General features: G+C 35.6%; 2 protein-coding genes across 2 annotated transcripts; one reads left to right on the top strand and one right to left on the bottom strand.

Annotated features, from left to right (window-relative positions):
- Window positions 1–684: 684 nt before the first annotated feature.
- LOC123535179 (probable 18S rRNA (guanine-N(7))-methyltransferase) lies at window positions 685–15,338 on the bottom strand. Its single transcript, XM_045317741.2, has 11 exons — window positions 15,225–15,338; window positions 10,962–10,999; window positions 10,633–10,728; window positions 9,085–9,167; window positions 7,271–7,367; window positions 6,230–6,326; window positions 5,834–5,884; window positions 4,898–4,983; window positions 2,692–2,799; window positions 1,714–1,803; window positions 685–785 (listed from the first exon to the last, which is right to left on the bottom strand). Exons 1-11 carry the CDS (start codon window positions 15,264–15,266, stop codon window positions 731–733), a joined length of 843 nt encoding a protein of 280 aa, XP_045173676.1. The 5' UTR covers window positions 15,267–15,338; the 3' UTR covers window positions 685–730.
- Window positions 15,339–15,520: 182 nt separating this feature from the next.
- LOC123535181 (uncharacterized) lies at window positions 15,521–17,692 on the top strand. Its single transcript, XM_045317742.2, has one exon. The coding sequence runs from the start codon at window positions 15,542–15,544 to the stop codon at window positions 16,352–16,354; it is 813 nt and encodes a 270-aa protein (XP_045173677.2). The 5' UTR covers window positions 15,521–15,541; the 3' UTR covers window positions 16,355–17,692.
- The last annotated feature ends 1,508 nt before the right edge of the window (window positions 17,693–19,200 follow it).

Here is a 19,200-nt window from a genome sequence, read left to right as displayed (position 1 = left end):
GTCATGTGCGGTCAAAAACTAGGTCAGTAGGTCGAAAAATAGAAAAACGTGACCTCTCTAGAGGCCATATTTTTCAGGAGATCTTCATGAAAATTGGTGAGAATGTTCACCTTGATGATATCTAGGTCAAGTTCGAAACTGGGTCACGTGCCTTCAAAAACTAGGTCATTAGGTCAAATAATAGAAAAACCTTGTGACCTCTCTAGAGGCCATATTTTTCAATGGATCTTCATGAAAATTGGTCAGAATTTTTTATCTTGATGATATCTAGGTCACATGTGCTCAAAAACTAGGTCACTATGTCAAATAATAGAAATAACGACGTCATACTCAGTTCAACACTGGGTCATGTGGGGATAGGTGAGCGATTCAGGACCATCATGGTCCTCTTGTCTAAGATATTCATATAGTTGTCGGTATGCATTAGTTCTAGTAAGAGGTTACAGCTCAAATAGCTTAACATTGTGTCAGTTCCGTATCTTCTTAACCACTTGAAAGATTTTCATAAAACTATTATCAGTTGTTTACCTTATCAACACAACATGCACAGCACATGGACCAGGGCACAAAATCCAGAATTTTCAGAATTTTAAAAACATGACTGACTGTGGGAAGAGCTTTCCACCTGTTAACATATACATCAAAGACAAAGCATGTGTCTTCATTCTAGAGTTCTCACACAAGTTGTATAAAACAAAAACAAATTTTATTCAACAAAATATACAAATCATCAGAAGTAGGCTTTTCTTTTTCTTCCTGTATATTTTGTGTCTGGTCGAACTTCCCTGCAAAAGAAAAGGCTGATATCAACATATACTCGAGAAATTTAAAAATGCTATATCTAGTCTATGAAAGAATTGTTCCAGGAAGATATTTCTAATAAGTATATTTATCATCTTTCCTAAATAAATTCATAAATAAGGTTTCAATAGTAATTTTTCCGCATACTGTGACTACTGCCTGTGAAATTCAAATTCATGTCAGTTTAATTCCGTTATACAGAAACAGGATTGTCGGTAAGGGATATCCAATATTCACAAAAGTCGTGTCACCATGAAATGATAAATAAATTAACCAGGATTTTCAATTATCTAAGTATGGACTGTGGTTAATTTTTACATTGCGAAATGCTTTCATATGTGAAGTTGACATCATTAGGAAGTTTCCTCTTGACAAGAATAAAACTTTATCATAATTTTAATATATCTGTATTAAATATTATGAAGAAATGGTATCCCATGAATTTGTAACCAACTTATGTATGTAATGAAATTTGATATTTGTAAGAAAATGTAATAGATTGTCACAAATTATAACACAAGCTCCTTGTGCACAAGCGGCTAGGGTCTTCTATCAAAAATCACAACAAAAATCTACATATTAGATTAGATTAATGAGTATTAATAAATGTAGTATTTTTCACAACACATTTTTTTTATTTCATAATAATCAACACCTATATTCAAATTGTTAAACCTTTGAGCATAGCTTGCCAAAGTTCCAAAGATAATGTTCTTCCTTATTTGGGACTGTTTTAAGTTTCAGATTCACCCTGTTGATGAATATCTGGACAAAGTAAGCTAATGACTATTTGATATTCTACTGATGTTTTTGCCTATTCTCAAAACTATGATATTTTAGAGCTATTCTGGAGTCCAGTTTCTCTGTTACTTTAAAATTTAACCTAACTAATCAACTACTTGGACTACTTACTTCCCCTGCCTTCTTCGTCTTTCCTTCTTCTCCAAGATCCAGTCTCTACTCTTCTTTAGTGACTTTCCTCTTGCATTCTTCATTCTATCTCTGAAAGCATCATAGTACAAATGCCATTACAAATCAATAAATTGGCCTCTAACTAAACAATAACATGTTCAGAAATGTAGCCCCATTTCAAAAAGAGGACTGTAAGGGAAAGCTATGCAGAAGGCATCTGAAAAAGAATGGCAAAAATCCTTGCACAAAGAACTGGGGCCGATGTCTAAAAATACTTAAATTTAAAGGATTCAAAATTATTTTCTTTGCTTATAATCTGGCTGCCAAAGTTTTTGCTATGAATGTACTAATTTCTTGTCATTTCCTATTTTCTAATACATGTATATTGGACTTATATAGGAGAAAGTACTTCTGGATCCAGTGATTTTAATTACCTCCCTTTATGACTCTTACTGTGCAAGTTTATGTAAATCAATGAAAGTATTGCTTTTCTTACCATAAAATATTCAGACAACTTCTTCATGGGTTTTTATTTAAAATAAAATCAAAAATACTACCAGACTTTAAACTGACATGCTTGTATGAAATTTTACCAAGATTGAAGTTACGGGCTGAGGAAAAACCAGGAAACAAGTTATGTAAGTTTTCAAAAATAAGTGTTTTAAATTATTGTTTTGTAAGAATTCATTTTTCTACAGAATTTCAAACTCTTTGTGGTGATCTGTTAACATAACCAGTGACAACTCACTGCAGAACACACACAGTGCCCAGGAACAAATCTAAAACCACTCCATTCAGAGTCTTCCTTTTACTAATTGAGCTAACCAGATAGCTGCCTCCCCACTTATTTCAATCTAGCAAGACATGAATAAACAGGGTACAGAGGCAAGTGATTCAAAGACATCAGCTTTTACTCTCCGCCTTTCCATATTTACAATATTAAAATCTTAAATAATATAATAATCATAAAGGGTGAACCTTTTATCTGAGAATGCTATGTGTGATTTCGTGGCTTGAGAGTCCTCTGTACCAAGACCTTTAGGTAACGTCTGAGACTGACCACCAGCAAATAAACACAGAAACATTCTGAAACACAACCAAATATTTTTATTACAAAATTGCTTATAAGAATCTGACTGTCTATGAAAGACAGGGTTTTCCCAAACCCCAAGGGACAGCTTAGGATAGAAAACCAAGCGCTTGCGAGGTTTTTTATCCACACTCTCCTAAGGGTTGGGAAAACTCCTCCCTTACTCAGGCAGACATGTTAGATCATTTTTCTTGCTTACTGTTACCAGTAATATCACTGCAACATTTTCAAAGATATCGTAAATTAAAAATTGCTCATACAGTGTGACATCAAAATATGGTGTAAAACTAGAAAATGCTTTTGTAAAAATACGCATGTCTCCCCCAATGCAAAGTCCTATAGGCAAGAAGTCAATAGGGGCCAGGAGCAAAAGTCAAAGAGACACTGATGGTTGGCTGCAATAGGGATCATCTACTTGGCATGTCCAGTCATCCCGCTAAATTTCAACACTCTTGGCCTAGTGGTTCTCAAGTCACTGTTCAGGCTCCTGTGACCTTGACCTTTGATCAAGTAACCTCAAAATAAATAGGGGTCATCTACTCTGCATGTCCAATCATCCTATTAAGTTTCAACATTGTAGGTCAAGTGGTTCTCAAGTTATTTCCAAAAAATGATTTTACATGAACAGGCCACTGTGACCTTGACCTTTAATAGACTGACCCCAAAATCAATAGGGGTCATCTACTCTGCATGTTCAATCATCCTATGAAGTTTCAATATTCTGGGTCAGGTGGTTCTCAAGTTGTTGATCGGAACTGGTTATCAAAGTTCAGGCCCCTGTGACCTTGAACTTTAACGGAGTGACCCCAAAAACAATAGGTGTCATTTACTCTGCATGAACAATCATCCTATGAAGTTTCAACATTCTGGGTCGAGAGGTTCTCAAGTTATTGATTGGAAATAGTTTCCATGTTCAGGCCCCTGTGGCCTTGACCTTTAACAGAGTGACCCCAAAATCGTTAGGGGTCATCTATTCCGCATGACAAATCATCCTATTAAGTTTCAACATTCTGGGTCAAGTGGTTCTCAAGTTATTGACCGGAAATGGTTTTCAATGTTCAGGCCCCTGTGACCTTGACCTTTGACGGAGTGACACCAAAATCAATAGGGGTCATCTACTCTTCATGACCAATCATCCTATGAAGATTCAACATTCAGGGTCAAGTGGTTCTCTAGTTATTGATCGGAAATGGTTTTCAATGTTCAGGCCCCTGTGACCTTGACCTTTGACAGAGTGACCCCCAAAATCAATAGGGGTCATCTACTCTTCATGATCAATCATCCTATGAAGTTTCAACATTCTGGGTCAAGTGGTTCTCTAGTTATTGATCGGAAATAGTTTTCAATGTTCAGGCCCCTGTGACCTTGACCTTTGACGGAGTGACCCCAAAAACAATAGGGGTCGTCTACTCCAGCAGCCCTACAACCCTATGAAGTTTGAAGGTTCTAGGTCAAATGGTTCTCCAGTTATTGCTCGGAAATGAAGTGTGATGAACGAACAGACGGACGGACGGACGGACGGACAGAATATGTCTCCTGGGGGAGACATAATTATGATGTTAATATGCGCAGGTATAGCTTATCCAATCCCTAGAGAAAAGGTAAGGTGATCTCCTACCCAGATAACCATGTCTTTCCTCGCTAGGTACCCAAGAATAGGAGATCCACAGCAACACCACAGAGAACTGCCTGTCTCAAGATATTTTGTTAGAAATTAAACCTGATTCATATTCAGTGTACACTATACAACACTCGTACAAAAAGAGGATAATGTGAAACCATTCCGGTTCAAATTTTGTGGATTGTCGCAGTCAAGAATATTTATAAGATTTCACAGTATTAAACTATTTAAGGTGTGCTTTCCTCTTTGTTTTTTTTTTTTTTAATTTAAAGTCTAACTAGCACAGTTCCGGTCAGACAGCAACTTCCAAGTTCCTACTGGTGGATGAAGACCCAAAGTGCCCCTCCAGAGACATTCTTTCAGGCACAGGCGGGCACCTGGTAGAACCACCAACCATTATCAGACCAGTTTCATGGCTTCCTTAGATGTGACTTCCTATTTTTTTCTATTCAAAATAAATTTTCAGTGCTTACTTTTTTGCCTTTGTACTATTTGGGTAATCAACAACTAGACCTCCTGTAAATCCTGACTTCATGGCTTGCTGGGTTATCAACTCTAACTGAAAATAAAGCAGATTTGTTCCTCTCAGCCATATCTTTTGCAAATTAAGATACTCAGTGTGAGCTTGAATGTATAAAAACATATTTCTATGTGTTGTTAACTTTCTTCTGTCTTTGGTTAATTCTCTGACAGCATCAAACCAAAGACGTAAAAGATGGTACAAACAGTTTCCTTCCTTGGAGCACAGCATTAAGACAATAGTTCTAGGACTGGTCTGCCTAGTGTCAGTATAATCACTGGGTGTTTTGTCATATGTCTACAGCATGATATTTCAGTGAGGCAGCACTATAGAGTTGGGTATTGTGCTCACTGCTACAAGTTAACAATGTCCTTCATATGACTGAAAAGTGGTTGAAAAGTTGCTAAACCCATCACACTAACACGCTCTCTTTCATTTGAGATAAAACAAATGGTAATCATAGGAACTAAAGACAAAGTTGGTTAAGGAATGAATATTACAATTTCAGTAAGTCTTACTGTCACAAGCCTTGGCAATTTTTGTACATCATACTAGTGCTTAGATAAATCAATACATCTTGCCATGATTTATATTATAGATCTGTATGTCTAAATATTGCCAAGTTTCAAAAGAAAAAAAATTTAACATCTCGAGTCAAGTAATTTGTATAATATTGAAAGTAAATGAAGAAATGTGTTTGACTACTACACTGATTAATTGTAAGCATGTGCTTGATACTATGTACTAAACATTTTTACACATACACACACATGACAATACACACTGAAATTCAAAACTAACAGTATTGTTCAAAAGCAGTCATAACTCAAATATTTTCCTGAGTAAACAAGTAAGTAAGTAATTCCTGAAATTTACAAAATTCACTAACCTGTGAACTGCTTTCTGGGTATAACTGGAAGACTGCACGAGAACCACGAGCCTGAATTTCAAAAAAATGCATGCTGTAAAATTATTCATATCCTCGGAAGAGCTATCACCAAATGCAATTATTCAGCCAAGGTTTCAAAACCTGCAGCCTTGAGGTACAAATAATTCATAGGTCATCAATTTCAACCAGATGCCTACAACTTAAGTAACTTATAACATTCATTTCAGAGACAACCAGCAGACTAAACTTTTTTTCATACTTGATTAAAGTACCAAAACTTAACAACATTTGGGAAACTTTGTGTTACTTTGATGTATTTGCAATTTCAGCTAGTGTCTTAAAAGTGACACCACAGACATCGGTACATACTTAAAATCAATTAAAAAAATTACATACCATACAAGCATAGAGTGTGGAGAAAAACTTGAGTAATCTTTTTGGTGGATGATGATACTTTTTATCTGCATTACACAACCACTGCAAAGCTGATATACTGAAATATACACAATAATACATGTCTATTAATCGAATGTGTACTGTTCAAACAGCCATTGAACTAGTGAGTACATTTGCAAATATATGAAATTAACCTTTAAAACAATCCAGTAAAAACAAGTGACAAAGTGTTGAAATGGCAATGCAGAAGTCAACTACCGTTAAAAACTTTGCTAGTGTTCATCCCTTGTGATTGTTTGCAACAGTGTTAAGACTAAAACTGCTTCAAGGCATTTGGGAGCTTAGAAACCAAAACTATTTTTACTTAAATTCCAATAGTGACCTTGACCTACAAGCAAAGAACATGTACACAACACGTTGTCTCATCATGGGGAACATTTGTGTCCAGTACTAAGATAATCCATCAATACACATAAAAGTTATGGAGCTGAAACAATATTACTTGACCTTCAATAGTGGCCTTGTCTTTTGATCGACAACCATGGGTCATGTGTGTGACACATGATCTAAACAACATGGGGAACATTTCTGTATAGCCGAATAAAAGTTGAAAATAGAACAAAAAGTCAACTAAAACAGTCTGCTAAAGGCATGTGACTGCTTCATACAGGTGGCTGCTAAGGCAGGTTTAACTGTATATCCTCTTCTTCCCATTTAATTCTTTTAAACATGCTTATCCTATGTACCTATATTCCCTACTTAATGCCCCTAGGGGCAATAGAAGATGTTCATCAAGGCCCTGTAAATTCTTTATTTCTTTCTTTATTTCCTTTTTTTAAATAATACAACCTAAACTTTTTTTTTTCATTTTTGTTAGTTTTTTTTCTTTAAGAAATATGGTCATATGAGGGGGTGGGCATTTATCAGTGGGAGGGCATTAATTTGGAGAAAAAAAAAAAACACAAAAAAATGTCAATTTGTAGAACAAGTACAGCATTACTGTAAGTATGTCAATGGGAGCATTTACTATTAAAAATATACCTTATAACTCCATCAAACGTTCCTGGCTTGAATGGCATTCCATAACCCATATCTCCAAGTACCAAGTCTCCTTCTGTCTCTCTTTCAACAGCAACATCTTAAAACAAACAGATGGGTATTAATATGGTTCCTGCTATTCATTACTAACCAAAACTAATATATTTTTACCCCAATGACTCTGGTAAGTATAACACATGAATTAAGTCATATAAAGCATTCAATAAGATTTTTACTGTATGTAAATCCCTAATTGGCACTCTTTCCCCACCACAATATTTTTCAAATTATTTTTAAAGTTAATATTTGTCAAAAGTAAGCACCAGCACTTTGATAGGGCTCTTAAAGTTGCAATTCATTTCTTTGAAGTTGGATCTATAGTTTATATTTACTATAGGACATAATTATGTGCCTCCTACTCCTGTCACTGTACATGGTTACATGACTCTAGGTGAATTTCTTTTTTTAAGGTCTATGCAACAAAAACTTTTAAACACTTCTACTGTATTTTTCACTGTGTGAAGGCCTTAACTCTGGCCTAGCTGAGTGAAATCTCACAGCGAACACTATGCACAACTTTACTTTTGAATTTCAGGCATGAAATGGTGACCTCTGGTGCATTTTTAAGTCTAAATTTGTAGGTAATGGAGGGGTTACTCCCTGCTTGATGGGAGGGGGGTCAGGGGGCTCCCGCCCTGGAAAATTTTGAAATAAAGGTATGAAATGGTGGCCTCTGGTGCGTTTCTGGGTCTAAATTTTGAGAGAATATAATTCCTTTGCCGAAATAGTTGGGTGCACCTTTCATAAGTATAGGTCACTTTTCAGCCAAAGTGGGGTGGGGGGTGGGGGCGGGCTCTAGCAATACATGTGGTGTCTGGTCATTGTTCTAATGTTTTCTGCATTTGGATAATTTGAACCCTTGGTAACCCAAGAATTTTGTTCATCCCAATGTGGCCTTGAGGGATCGATATTTTACGGTAACTGAATCACTCTATAGAATACCGGGTCCCTCATAACCTCCTGATAAGCAATTATAGTCTGGTCCGCTCCCTACTCATCCAAACAACTGTGAGTGGTGAGTCACATACAGTCATACCTGTATTATGCTGCAAGTCAAGACAGCAACACAGTTTGGCTCCTTAAGGTAGACTGCTTAATAAGAGGAGTTAATGTTAGAATAAAATGTCAAAGGGGAAAGTAAGCTGACTGACTGCTTAAGACAAGTGACAGTTCAATACAGGTTGCCTCTAAGGCAGATTCAACTGTACCTAGAATTCACTATCAAACATGTCAGACATCCCCTCAGTATTGGTGAAGCCAATATCTCTCCATTATTCATGTTTAAGACATTCTTGAATAATTCTAGCCAATTATTTCAATACCATGTTTGTGACTGAGCCAGAGAGGCTACGGTTGCTAACTCCAAATCACTTGTCTCTAACTACTTTGGGTTTCCAATGCTGCATGGAAAACTAATCTAATTTTACATGAGAAGGATATCTACTAGATTTGTGGACAGTTAAGTAGTTCAACATAGGTGGCCATCTTCAGGAGTGAATGCAAAAGAGGTCTAAGTGCATATCAATATAGAAGTGCGGCGCTTCTAGCGCCTAGACTTCTTTCGCATTCACCCCTTGAGTCCTGTACCTGAAATAATGTCCAAAGGGGAAGTCTTGTGGTCTTACTTCATTAATGAAGTTCTAAAGTCACCGCACCACTTAAATGTGTCAGTATTACTTCAAACACAACAAGACGAAGCACTTATTGGCCTATCAGTTTGATCTGGTTTTGTTAATTTCCTTCTCATGTTTACCTACCTAACATAGCAGAACTGATGTCTACTCCAACCCAATAATGTCCCTGTTCTGTCAAACATTCACCACTTAGGCCTGATCCACATCTACAAAAAGATTTGTTTATCATTAAACAGAAAACCAAAGGATAACAGTGTTTAAGATTGCATTCTTAAATAGAACACTCAGCTATAAAATGATCAGTAACTCAGGTCCATTGCCTCTTGTTTTTTGTATTAGTTGATATACCGGTAACAAACATTTTATTTACCCTTAGCCTGCTGGCAGCAAGTGATTTTGCCTTTGCGACCAGTGGACCAATTGGTCCAGAGGGTTAAGATGCTTTCCTACAAAGGTGAAGGTACCGGGTTCGATTCCTGGCTACTCCTATTGCGGTGTATCCTTTGGCAAGACACTTTATCACGATTGTCTCGGTCGACCCAGCTATAAATGGGTACCAGCAAATTGCTGGGGGTAAGGTATAATTGGTTTTAACAGTTCTTAAAATAGGGTCGCTAAAAAGCTCTACAGAGCTTATGTTCATTGTTTCACAAAGTGACAGTAAATAAAATTTACTTTTACCTTTAGTGCAGACCAAGATCAGCCTGCACATCAGTGCACCCGTGCTGGCTTGTTATTTTATTATTTTTATAAATCTATGTAAATTATAAAAATAAACAAAGGGCCACAAGTCACTCAAAAATTGTTGAACCTGTCTGATTTTCAGGGGGACACAACTAGTGTATCAATATATCATCCTGACAAAGTTTGGTCAAAATCCCCCAGTAGTTTCTGAGGAGATGTGATAACGAGAAATTGTTGACGGACAGACTGACGGACGGAAGGATGATGGACCACGGAATGAGTGATTTGAATAGCCTAACTTGGCCTAGATTTCATCAAGGTAATCATTCTGACAAAATTTCATGAAGATCAGTTGAAAAATACAGCCTCTATTACATACACAAGGTTTTTCTTTGATTTGACCTAGTTTTTGACCCCAGATGACCCATTTTGAACTTGGCCTAGATTTCATCAATTCTGACCAAAACTCGTGAAGAGCAATTGAAAAATACAGCCTCTATTGCATACACAAGGTTTTTCTTTGATTTGACCTAGTGACCTAATTTTTGACCCCAGATGACCCATTTTCGAACTTGGCCTAGGTTTCATCAAGGTAATCTTTCTGACAAAATTTCATGAAGATCAGTTGAAAAATACTGCCTCTATCGCATACACAAGGTTTTTTCTTTGATTTGACCCAGTTTTTGACCCCAGATGACCCATTTTCAAAATCAGCCTAGATTTCATCAAGGTAATCATTTGGACAAAATTTCATGAAGATCAGTTGAAAAATACAGCCTCTGTTGCATACACAAGCTAAATGTTGACTGACGACAGACAGACGCAGGACATCGAGCGATCGCAACAACTCTAAAAATGAAAATTCCTCCAGAGGACTGTTGTCCATAAGTGTACAAGTAAACTCAGACAAAACAAAAAAGATCTCCCTTAAGCCAAAAACTGTAGATTTTAGAAGAGCACGGTTTTCATTACACTTCCACAGCTTACCCCACATCCAAAATAAAGCATGGTGTGTCCTCTGGCAATGCAAGTAGCTCAATAGCTCGTTCTGACAACTGACTCTGAATTTCTATCATACGTGTGCTGAAACACAGTAAACAAAATAAGTAAGTCTGTTGAATCTTTGTTCTGATAAGAAAAACTTCAATAGAATTTTTTACAATTTTGTTGGCTCACACATTTTTTATTCAATAATCTTGCACGACAGTTACTGATGAACTACATTACTGAAATAATGCATTATGGTTGGCAAAATAAATATTTCATAAACTGAGTTAATTCATCTTATTAACACTTATCTCTAAAATATTTCTTACTTTGCCGTATATTTTCTGGCTTCATCTTCATTATAAAACTGAAAGCGAAAGAAAATTGAAGTAAATGACAGAAGAAATTCTATAATTTCATTAACAATAATGAAATCTTCCTTGAAAATGGACAATAAGATGTTTTAGATCCATCCAGAATTTGTGTTAACAAGGAGGGCACCATGGGACTGCCTTCACTTATATGAGAGGGGGTCAGATCAGCTAGTATATCAAATCTAGAGCAACAGGTAGCAGCTCGGTGACCCCGCCAACAGTTGACAGAAAAATGAAGAACAGATTTTATATTCTTAGCTATCATTATTCATGTATTTGTTTAGTTTCTTTTGTATCAATCAATGTAAACAGATTATAAAACTGTAAAGAAGTGCACTGGTTATAGTAAAGATGTAAACAACAGATTCGGTCTACGAATTATTGGAATGAATAAAATTAATGACAGTCGGTCTTTGTCACAATACTGATTCACAGTGAATGCTACTGACATTGTGTGGTGCAGAAATGTATTTAGTTTGTAACTGTAGTTTCCTATCAAATGAAATCCTCTCAAAACTTGTAAAATTATTGCTTAAATTTGGACAAAACTCGTTATCTTTGCCGTTCGTCTGCTGCTAAAAGGGAAAATAAAAGATTCGGTGTAACTACCAGTTAATAAGTTCATACTCTAAGAAACATGTCAGAGAAATTTGGACAGTTTTGACCAATTAAAATGTTGGCAAAATTAGATTATATTTTTTCTTTACAGAAAAATAATATGCTGTTAGGTAACAAAGCCAATATGCTGATAATCTGAAAAATAAATGGCACTGATGACGATGAAACATGCTACCAAAGGCAACGTGTTTTGGCACGCTTTCTGTAACTAATGCACCTGTCAATATTTTGCCCGTCTGGGGTGGGGGGGGGGGGGGGGGGGGGGGGGCGGCGGGCTGACCCAGGGGAATTTGACATTTCAAAAATTTTGTTGTCTAAATCCCCACCCCAGAGACAACCTTTTTTGTCTAAATCCCACCCTACAGCCTGGTTGGTACATCAAATGTTTGTCAAACTCCCGCCTGTCGGGAATGGTCTTCTGTCTAAAGTCCTGTGTATGCCCGCCGCTCCCACGGGCGGGCAAAATATTGACAGGTGCATAATATACACCATAAGATGACAACAATATTGCACATAGACATAAAATTGGCCTTTTCCTATATTCAAAATCACTTCCTCACCCGTTTTTTTGGGTTACACATTAAACTGGAATACACCTAAAACCCAGAATACACATTCCATAACCGGAATACACCTTATTTTTTAAATTAAAAGTATGTTTGAAGGGTTTTTAACAGAATTCAATCATATATAACATAAATAATTAACTTCGAAAGGAAAATAAAATACATTCGCGCAAAACGATTTTATACGAGACTGAAATTTGGCAAGCGCAAGGGTAATTTCCATATATAACATAAATAATTAAGTTACAAAAGGAAAATAAAATACGTTTGCGCAAAACAATTTTATACGAGATTGAAATTCGGCAAGCGGGCAGGAAATTTGTATTTTTTTTTTCATTAAAGGTATTTTTAAGGATTTTTGACAGAATTCAATCGTATATAACATAAATAATTAACTTACGAAAGGAAAATAAAATACGTTGGCACAAAATAGTTTTATACGAGACTGAATTTCGGAAGCACACAGGAAATTTCCATAACCGGAATACATCTGTATTTCTTTGACAAATGGTATTTTTGTAGGGGTGTATGACAGAATTCAAATATACAGAACATTAATAATTAATTTACTAGAGAAAATTAAAATACATTAGCGCATAACATTTTATATATGCCTGAAATTAGACGAGATAACGGAAAATTTGCGCATTCGTGAATGAATTTCCATGACCTAAACTTCTCCGTATTTCTTTAATTAATCGTAGTTTTGTAGGGTTTATGACAGAATTCAATCATATATAACAAATAATTAATTTACAAAAGGAAATCAAAATACATTTGCGCAAAACGTTTTTATACGAGGTTGAAAATTCGGTGAGCGCGCGGGAAAATTGCGCACTCTTGGATGAACCACAATCCATGGCGCGAAGCGCTGCGGATGAAAATCCCGGAGACGGTAATGTTCATATATAGTTATTCGTCTTTGTTGTTTGCATATACTGAGGCAATTTTTCGAGGTTTTCCGGTTCCAGTTTATGTACACATCACAGCCTGGTTGTCTGCACGAACATCCGAGCACCCCGAATCAGTCACAGAAATTCATAAGCCGCGCCAACATGATTCTTTTACTTCTTTTTCGTAATGAAAACTGTACAGGCAACTGAAAAACACTAAAGATGTGGAGTTCAAACAAATAAAAAAAGGCAAAAAAAAATCCTAAAGCCAGTGCGAAAACGCGGTGTATGACGTCATCGTCACGGCTTCCTGTAAATTTTGCAAAGTATGGTATTTGCTGTAAGAGGTACTGGTTGGGAACCAGTTTCCGGACAGGACCAGTTTCCGGACACATGTAATATCCGCTTTATTTCGTTGTTATTCATGTAATTGTTTCATCTAGATCATTTAAATGTTTGTTCTTTATGTCTACAACAAACCGCTATTTTATAAGGCTGTGTAATGTTTGGGTTTTTGATGATAACTCACCTGCGTTTACAAAACAACTTTCTGTCTTAACGGGGCATGAAGATAGCTTTGCGCATGCGCATTAGTTTACACATGCCGAGGTATCAAGTGGGGAAGAAATAATCAAACTACATAATGATTGTTTGCTGATAACATGTTCTACTTTTAATTTCACCCTAAAGCTTCCGTAAGATGCAGGGCTGTCAATTTTTGCACTAATTTTATTCTATATCTATTGGAATTATCAAGAATTCGTATAAGACGAAATTCGAGTTTTTATAGTCAACCTCGGTTTGCTTTCGTAACTGCTATTGGACGTCGGGTTATGTTTCATGTGCAATTTTGAAGAGACGAATGATAAAGAAATGTGTAGAAATAGTTTAATTACTTATTTTGATATCAAATTAAAAACAAAACACCGTCCAAATATTTGTCCGGATACTGGTTTACCTGACGGGAAAAATAACTTATTTTAGTGACCCCATTTGAGGCCCCATGGAACCCATATTTTACGTCACAACGCGATGTTGATTACAACATCGGATGTGGAAGGAGCTGAAGTTTGTGCAGTGTGGGCTTCATTTATGTCAAATATTTTTTTGGGGAAAAATGGAGCCAAAATATGAAAATGTGTCCGGAAAATGGTTCCCAACCAGTATACGGCACTAAATGTAAACTTCACTGTCAGAGTGAAGTTTCACTTTCTTTTGAGTGTTGAATATTTCTGTAACGTTTCAGTGCCACACAAATCCCGTCGGTGAAAAGCTAGCTCATCACCAAAGGTGATTTAATGCGCATATATACTGTCATTTTACTCCAATGACAATTGACAGGTTTACAAATTTGCATATTAATGGAATTACTTCCCTTTATGCATTCAGTAATCGTTACATTACTTTCCCCTCCGAGAAATCTCGTCCCGAGATTTTGCCTAGGAAATACATGGGTAAGGCAACTCCAGTCCGGCAGTTGACTTCATCCCACCGCTGCCACCATTTGTAACGTTTCAGTGCCACACAAATCCCGTCGGTGAAAAGCTAGCTCATCACCAAAGGTGATTTAATGCGCATATATACTGTCATTTTACTCCAATGACAATTGACAGGTTTACAAATTTGCATATTAATGGAATTACTTCCCTTTATGCATTCAGTAATCGTTACATTACTTTCCCCTCCGAGAAATCTCGTCCCGAGATTTTGCCTAGGAAATACATGGGTAAGGCAACTCCAGTCCGGCAGTTGACTTCATCCCACCGCTGCCACCATTTGTAACGTTTCAGTGCCACACAAATCCCGTCGGTGAAAAGCTAGCTCATCACCAAAGGTGATTTAATGCTCTTATATACTGTCATCTTACTCCAATGACAATTGACAGGTTTACAAATTTGCATATTAATGGAATTACTTCCCTTTATGCATTCAGTAATCGTTACATTTCGTTGTAAGTGGATATATAAAAGATAAATCCCCATGCTAAGAGGTGCCTTAATTCATATTAAATTGATCATCATCCAGGGCGTGTGGTGTGAAAAAAAATTACACCCCTGGACTTTGGCTTATTTCATACTGTAGTGTGAAGTGGCTTGTAATTGGATTCAATAAAATCTCTCTGCACGTCACAAAACACTTACAATTTCAGGCGGGGCCTGTCTTTCTGGCCGTCCACTCGCCATGTGTTTTGTTAGTGTTCAGGAAGTCAACAGACCGGAAGTTGATATATGTAAACAGACATGTACTCGAATTTTTTTATTTATTTTTTGTTAATGTTTTTCTTCCAGAAATTCTTAAGTTCAGTTTAAAGACTTGTAGAGTTATTCAAAATATTTTTAGATATAGGTTTCATGATGCTAATAGTGAGCTTAAAAATTCTTCGAATAATTCGCGCAAGTGGCATGTGAGCTAGCATCTGAAATTAGTCACTACTGTGTTATAAAACAAAACATGCACAATGATTTGCTCACAAAATGCACGTAAAACTGCAAATATCGCAAGAAAAGGACATCTCCTTTGCACTGAAGTAAGGGAACTTACTCTAGAAAATGCCAGACATGTCGAATTTCGTAATACAGCAGCAAAAATCATGAAACAGTTTGACAGCCAATGCAGAGAACACCAAGGTCAAAACTTAACATGTAAATGTGTAGCTGTCAAGAAATACTGTTTGTCATTCAATTTGGACAGAAAATTTTCGACCTCCAGCAAATGCCTCACTGTAACAATAGATTATAAGAAAAACTATTATCATATATTAGGTGTAACACCGAACTGCAGTGCTGTAACTATAAAACAAGCCTACTACCGTCTTTCGAAAGTTTATCATCCTGATGTGAACAAGACTAAAGCAGCAGTTGAAAAATTTCATGAAATTACAGAGGCGTATGAAGTTCTGTCAAGCCCTTCACTAAAACATTCTTATGATAGTGGTAGAAGTGGGCATTCACATGGGTTACACAGAGGCGTTGTTCGTCCTCATCCAGTCAATTTTACTGCTAGAGGACCACACCAGTATAGAAATACTGACAAGTATAACTATGAAAATTGGATGAAAGCACACTACACTGAAAGTTTTGAAAGATCAGCTTATGAGATGAAAAAACAAAAGATGGAAAAGGAACAAAATGAGGAATACTGGGCAGAAAAAGAAAGATTCAGAAACAGGGATGTTCAGACGGATGTTTCTAATAGTAAATTATCATCTCTAGCAATTATTTCCTTTGTGTTTGTGACAGCAGTGTATATTATACTTAAAAAGAAGTTATGAGGGTAATGGCGGGTATATAATAAAACTAGGAATAACAAATTGAATTGATTATGGTCAAGGACTTAGATGAAAGGATATGAAGTGGTCACACGTTTAACCGGAACCCACGTAAAAATGAATACGCCGGAATACTTTTTCCATAAATACACCTGTATTTCATTAATGAAAGGTATTTTTGACAGAATTCAAACATATATAACATAAATAATTAACTTACCAAAGGAAAATAAAAATACGTTCGCCAAAAAAGTTTTTATACGAGATTGAAATTTGGCGCATGCTGGGAATTTCCATAACCGAATTACTCTCATATTTCTATAATATATGGTATTTTTGTAAGGGTTTACAGAATTCAATGATAACAAATAATAAATTTACGAAAGGAAAATAAAATACGTTCGCACAAATAGGTTTTATACCAGATTGAAATTCGGCGAGCATCCGTATTTCTTTGATAAATGGTATTTTTGTAGGGGTTTATGACAGAGTTCAATGATTTATGTTATATATGATTAATTATTCAGTTATAAACCCTACAAAAATACCATTAATTAAAAAAATACAGGTGTATTCCAGTTATGGAAAGTGTATTCCAGTTTTTAGGTGGATTCCGGTTATAAGTTTGACCGAATATGAAGCTTTCAAGATTTTCAATGTAAAACTAAAAGTAACAGTCATTTGAACTGTCAGTAAATGAGAGAGTTTAATAGAGTACAGTTACAATATCAGCCAATGATTGCCATAATGGCACCCACAAGCTGAAGCAGTAAAACTTAAATTTATCTTCATACATTTCCTATTTATGTCTCCAACATGTTGTGGGGGAGACTGATTGATTAAGTGACCACAGTCAGTCTGTCTGTCACAAAGTGTTTCCACATAACTGCTGACACCACAGAATGGATTTACACCTAACTTTACAAGAGTGATCATTTATTATCAAGCCTAGCTATGGATCTTTGGCATTTTCTGATTGAATGATTTTCAGTGGAGTTATGGCCCTTACTTTGTAAATGACACAATATAGAAACAACTAAAACTTTAAAACTTTTATTTATTTAATTCAATTTTGTATTAGAATCTATTTTATTACATTATAACAACATGTGCTCCAATTACAACACATGTAATTTCCGCTCCAAATTAAGGTAATTATCTACCGCTTCTGCATACAGGAGTGAATAAGTGCATTTGTAACAGCAATAAAAAACATATTTGTTTTTGTCTAATACAAAGAATGATTTGTTAAAGAACCTTTTGTTCAACTTCATTTTAATCAACACTATGATTATAGACAATTTCATCAACACAAACAGTTAAGTAACCTTAAGTACATTTATATGCTATTTCTCGTGTTGAATTTCCATCAATTGATAGTAATTCTCATAGCATTGTGTCATTCATCTTAAAGCCTTGAAAGATATTAGTCTGAAACACTTAAAATTAGTGAATCCTATTTTAATTTTGCCAAAAATATGCATTATATTCTGAATGATCATAATTCTTTGAATTTACAATTTTACCTGTTGAAGGTGATAAAAAAAAAGGTTAAAATTTAGCTACATTTAGTTCCATTGTGTCAAGGACTTCATCCTATGGATGACAAACAACTGTGATATTCACTTTGTATACTGTAGAATCTGGTAAATAAGCATATACGCTTATAATAATTTTAGTGACACTTTTGTGCGCCTATTTTTGATACGCGCTTATACTTAAGCCAAAAACTATGCGCTTATATTTGATATGCGCTTATAGACAGGCTGTATGCCTTGTTATACTCCTCGCATGTGTGGTACTGATTCCAACATCTTTTGTACAAGTCAACAATTTCTAATTTATTTTCCCTAAACTGAAACTGAAACCTAGAATAAGATTTGCATTTACGAGGTGTTTTATCCATAATTTTTCACAGATTTATACAAGTATGACAAACTAATGACAATGCAAACAACTTTTCTGGTATTCAAATTTACTGCAAACATGATTTAATATTGTAAACGATTAACGTTTTACCAAACAATAGAGGTTACTAATAGACGCTAAAATATTTTAACACACATCGGCTATTCAGTAGGTTAAAACACATGTCACTTGCATTCATGATTAACAGCTACTAGTATCTCAATATAATACTAGTAACGCTGTTGCATCTGTTGTTTGTTTACTATTTATCGGATATGCTTACTTTCGAGACAAAATGACGGTAAGGAAATAATATGCGCATATTATTCCATACAAAATAACAGTAAGGCCGTATGCGCTTACTTTTTATACACACTTATATTCAAATATGCGCTTCTTTACCAGATTCTTCAGTATTATCTTATGTATTATATTGTGAAATCAGTCAATTTTGTCGTCTTAAAATTCCGTAGTTTTTACCAAAATGGATATTTTTAGGGGATTAAATTCGTGGATTTTTAAAGTTTAGAGATAAAATGAATAGGAATTTCTTTGTAACTTTGAATTAATGATGTGGATTGACCTAAGCACAAAGTCTGTGAAAATTAGTCCCTCTGCAGTATTAATGAATTCACTGTATTTTGTTTGCTTGTTAAGGTATGTATCATAAATTTTTGACAAGATAAATTATAAACACATTCAGCTGACCTGAACTGTAATACTTTTAATCGTTGTTGAGTTTTATGTAAAACAGAAAAGTAATGTCATAGATTGTGTTTTTAAGTTACAGAATATTTTGATCTTAACCAGCATTGTTAGAATCAAACTACTCAATCTCCTTTTTCTTAGGAGAATAAGGTGCTGTAAAACACTTTTTGTTTGCAAACAATTCTGAAGACCAGTCTCAGAATGTAGCATTGCTATTGGTTGATTTTAAAAGT

This window comes from Mercenaria mercenaria, chromosome 12 (genome assembly GCF_021730395.1).
Source record: "Mercenaria mercenaria strain notata chromosome 12, MADL_Memer_1, whole genome shotgun sequence".
Lineage (NCBI taxonomy): Eukaryota > Metazoa > Mollusca > Bivalvia > Venerida > Veneridae > Mercenaria > Mercenaria mercenaria.
The sequence above is the reverse complement of the archived record's forward strand: the minus strand, read 5'-3'. Positions and strand labels throughout refer to the sequence as shown.

Coding starts and splice junctions, on each gene's coding strand:
- LOC123535179 (XM_045317741.2), bottom strand. CDS start 15,266: ATGGCGAGTGGACGGCCAGAAAGACAGGCCCCGCCTGAAATT. Junction 7,368..9,084: donor CATCAGTTCTGCTATGTTAG/GTAGGTAAACAT, acceptor GTTTGTTTTAAG/ATGTTGCTGTTGAAAGAGAG. Junction 5,885..6,229: donor CCACACTCTATGCTTGTATG/GTATGTAATTTT, acceptor TTTGAAATTCAG/GCTCGTGGTTCTCGTGCAGT.
- LOC123535181 (XM_045317742.2), top strand. CDS start 15,542: ATGATTTGCTCACAAAATGCACGTAAAACTGCAAATATCGCAAGAAAA.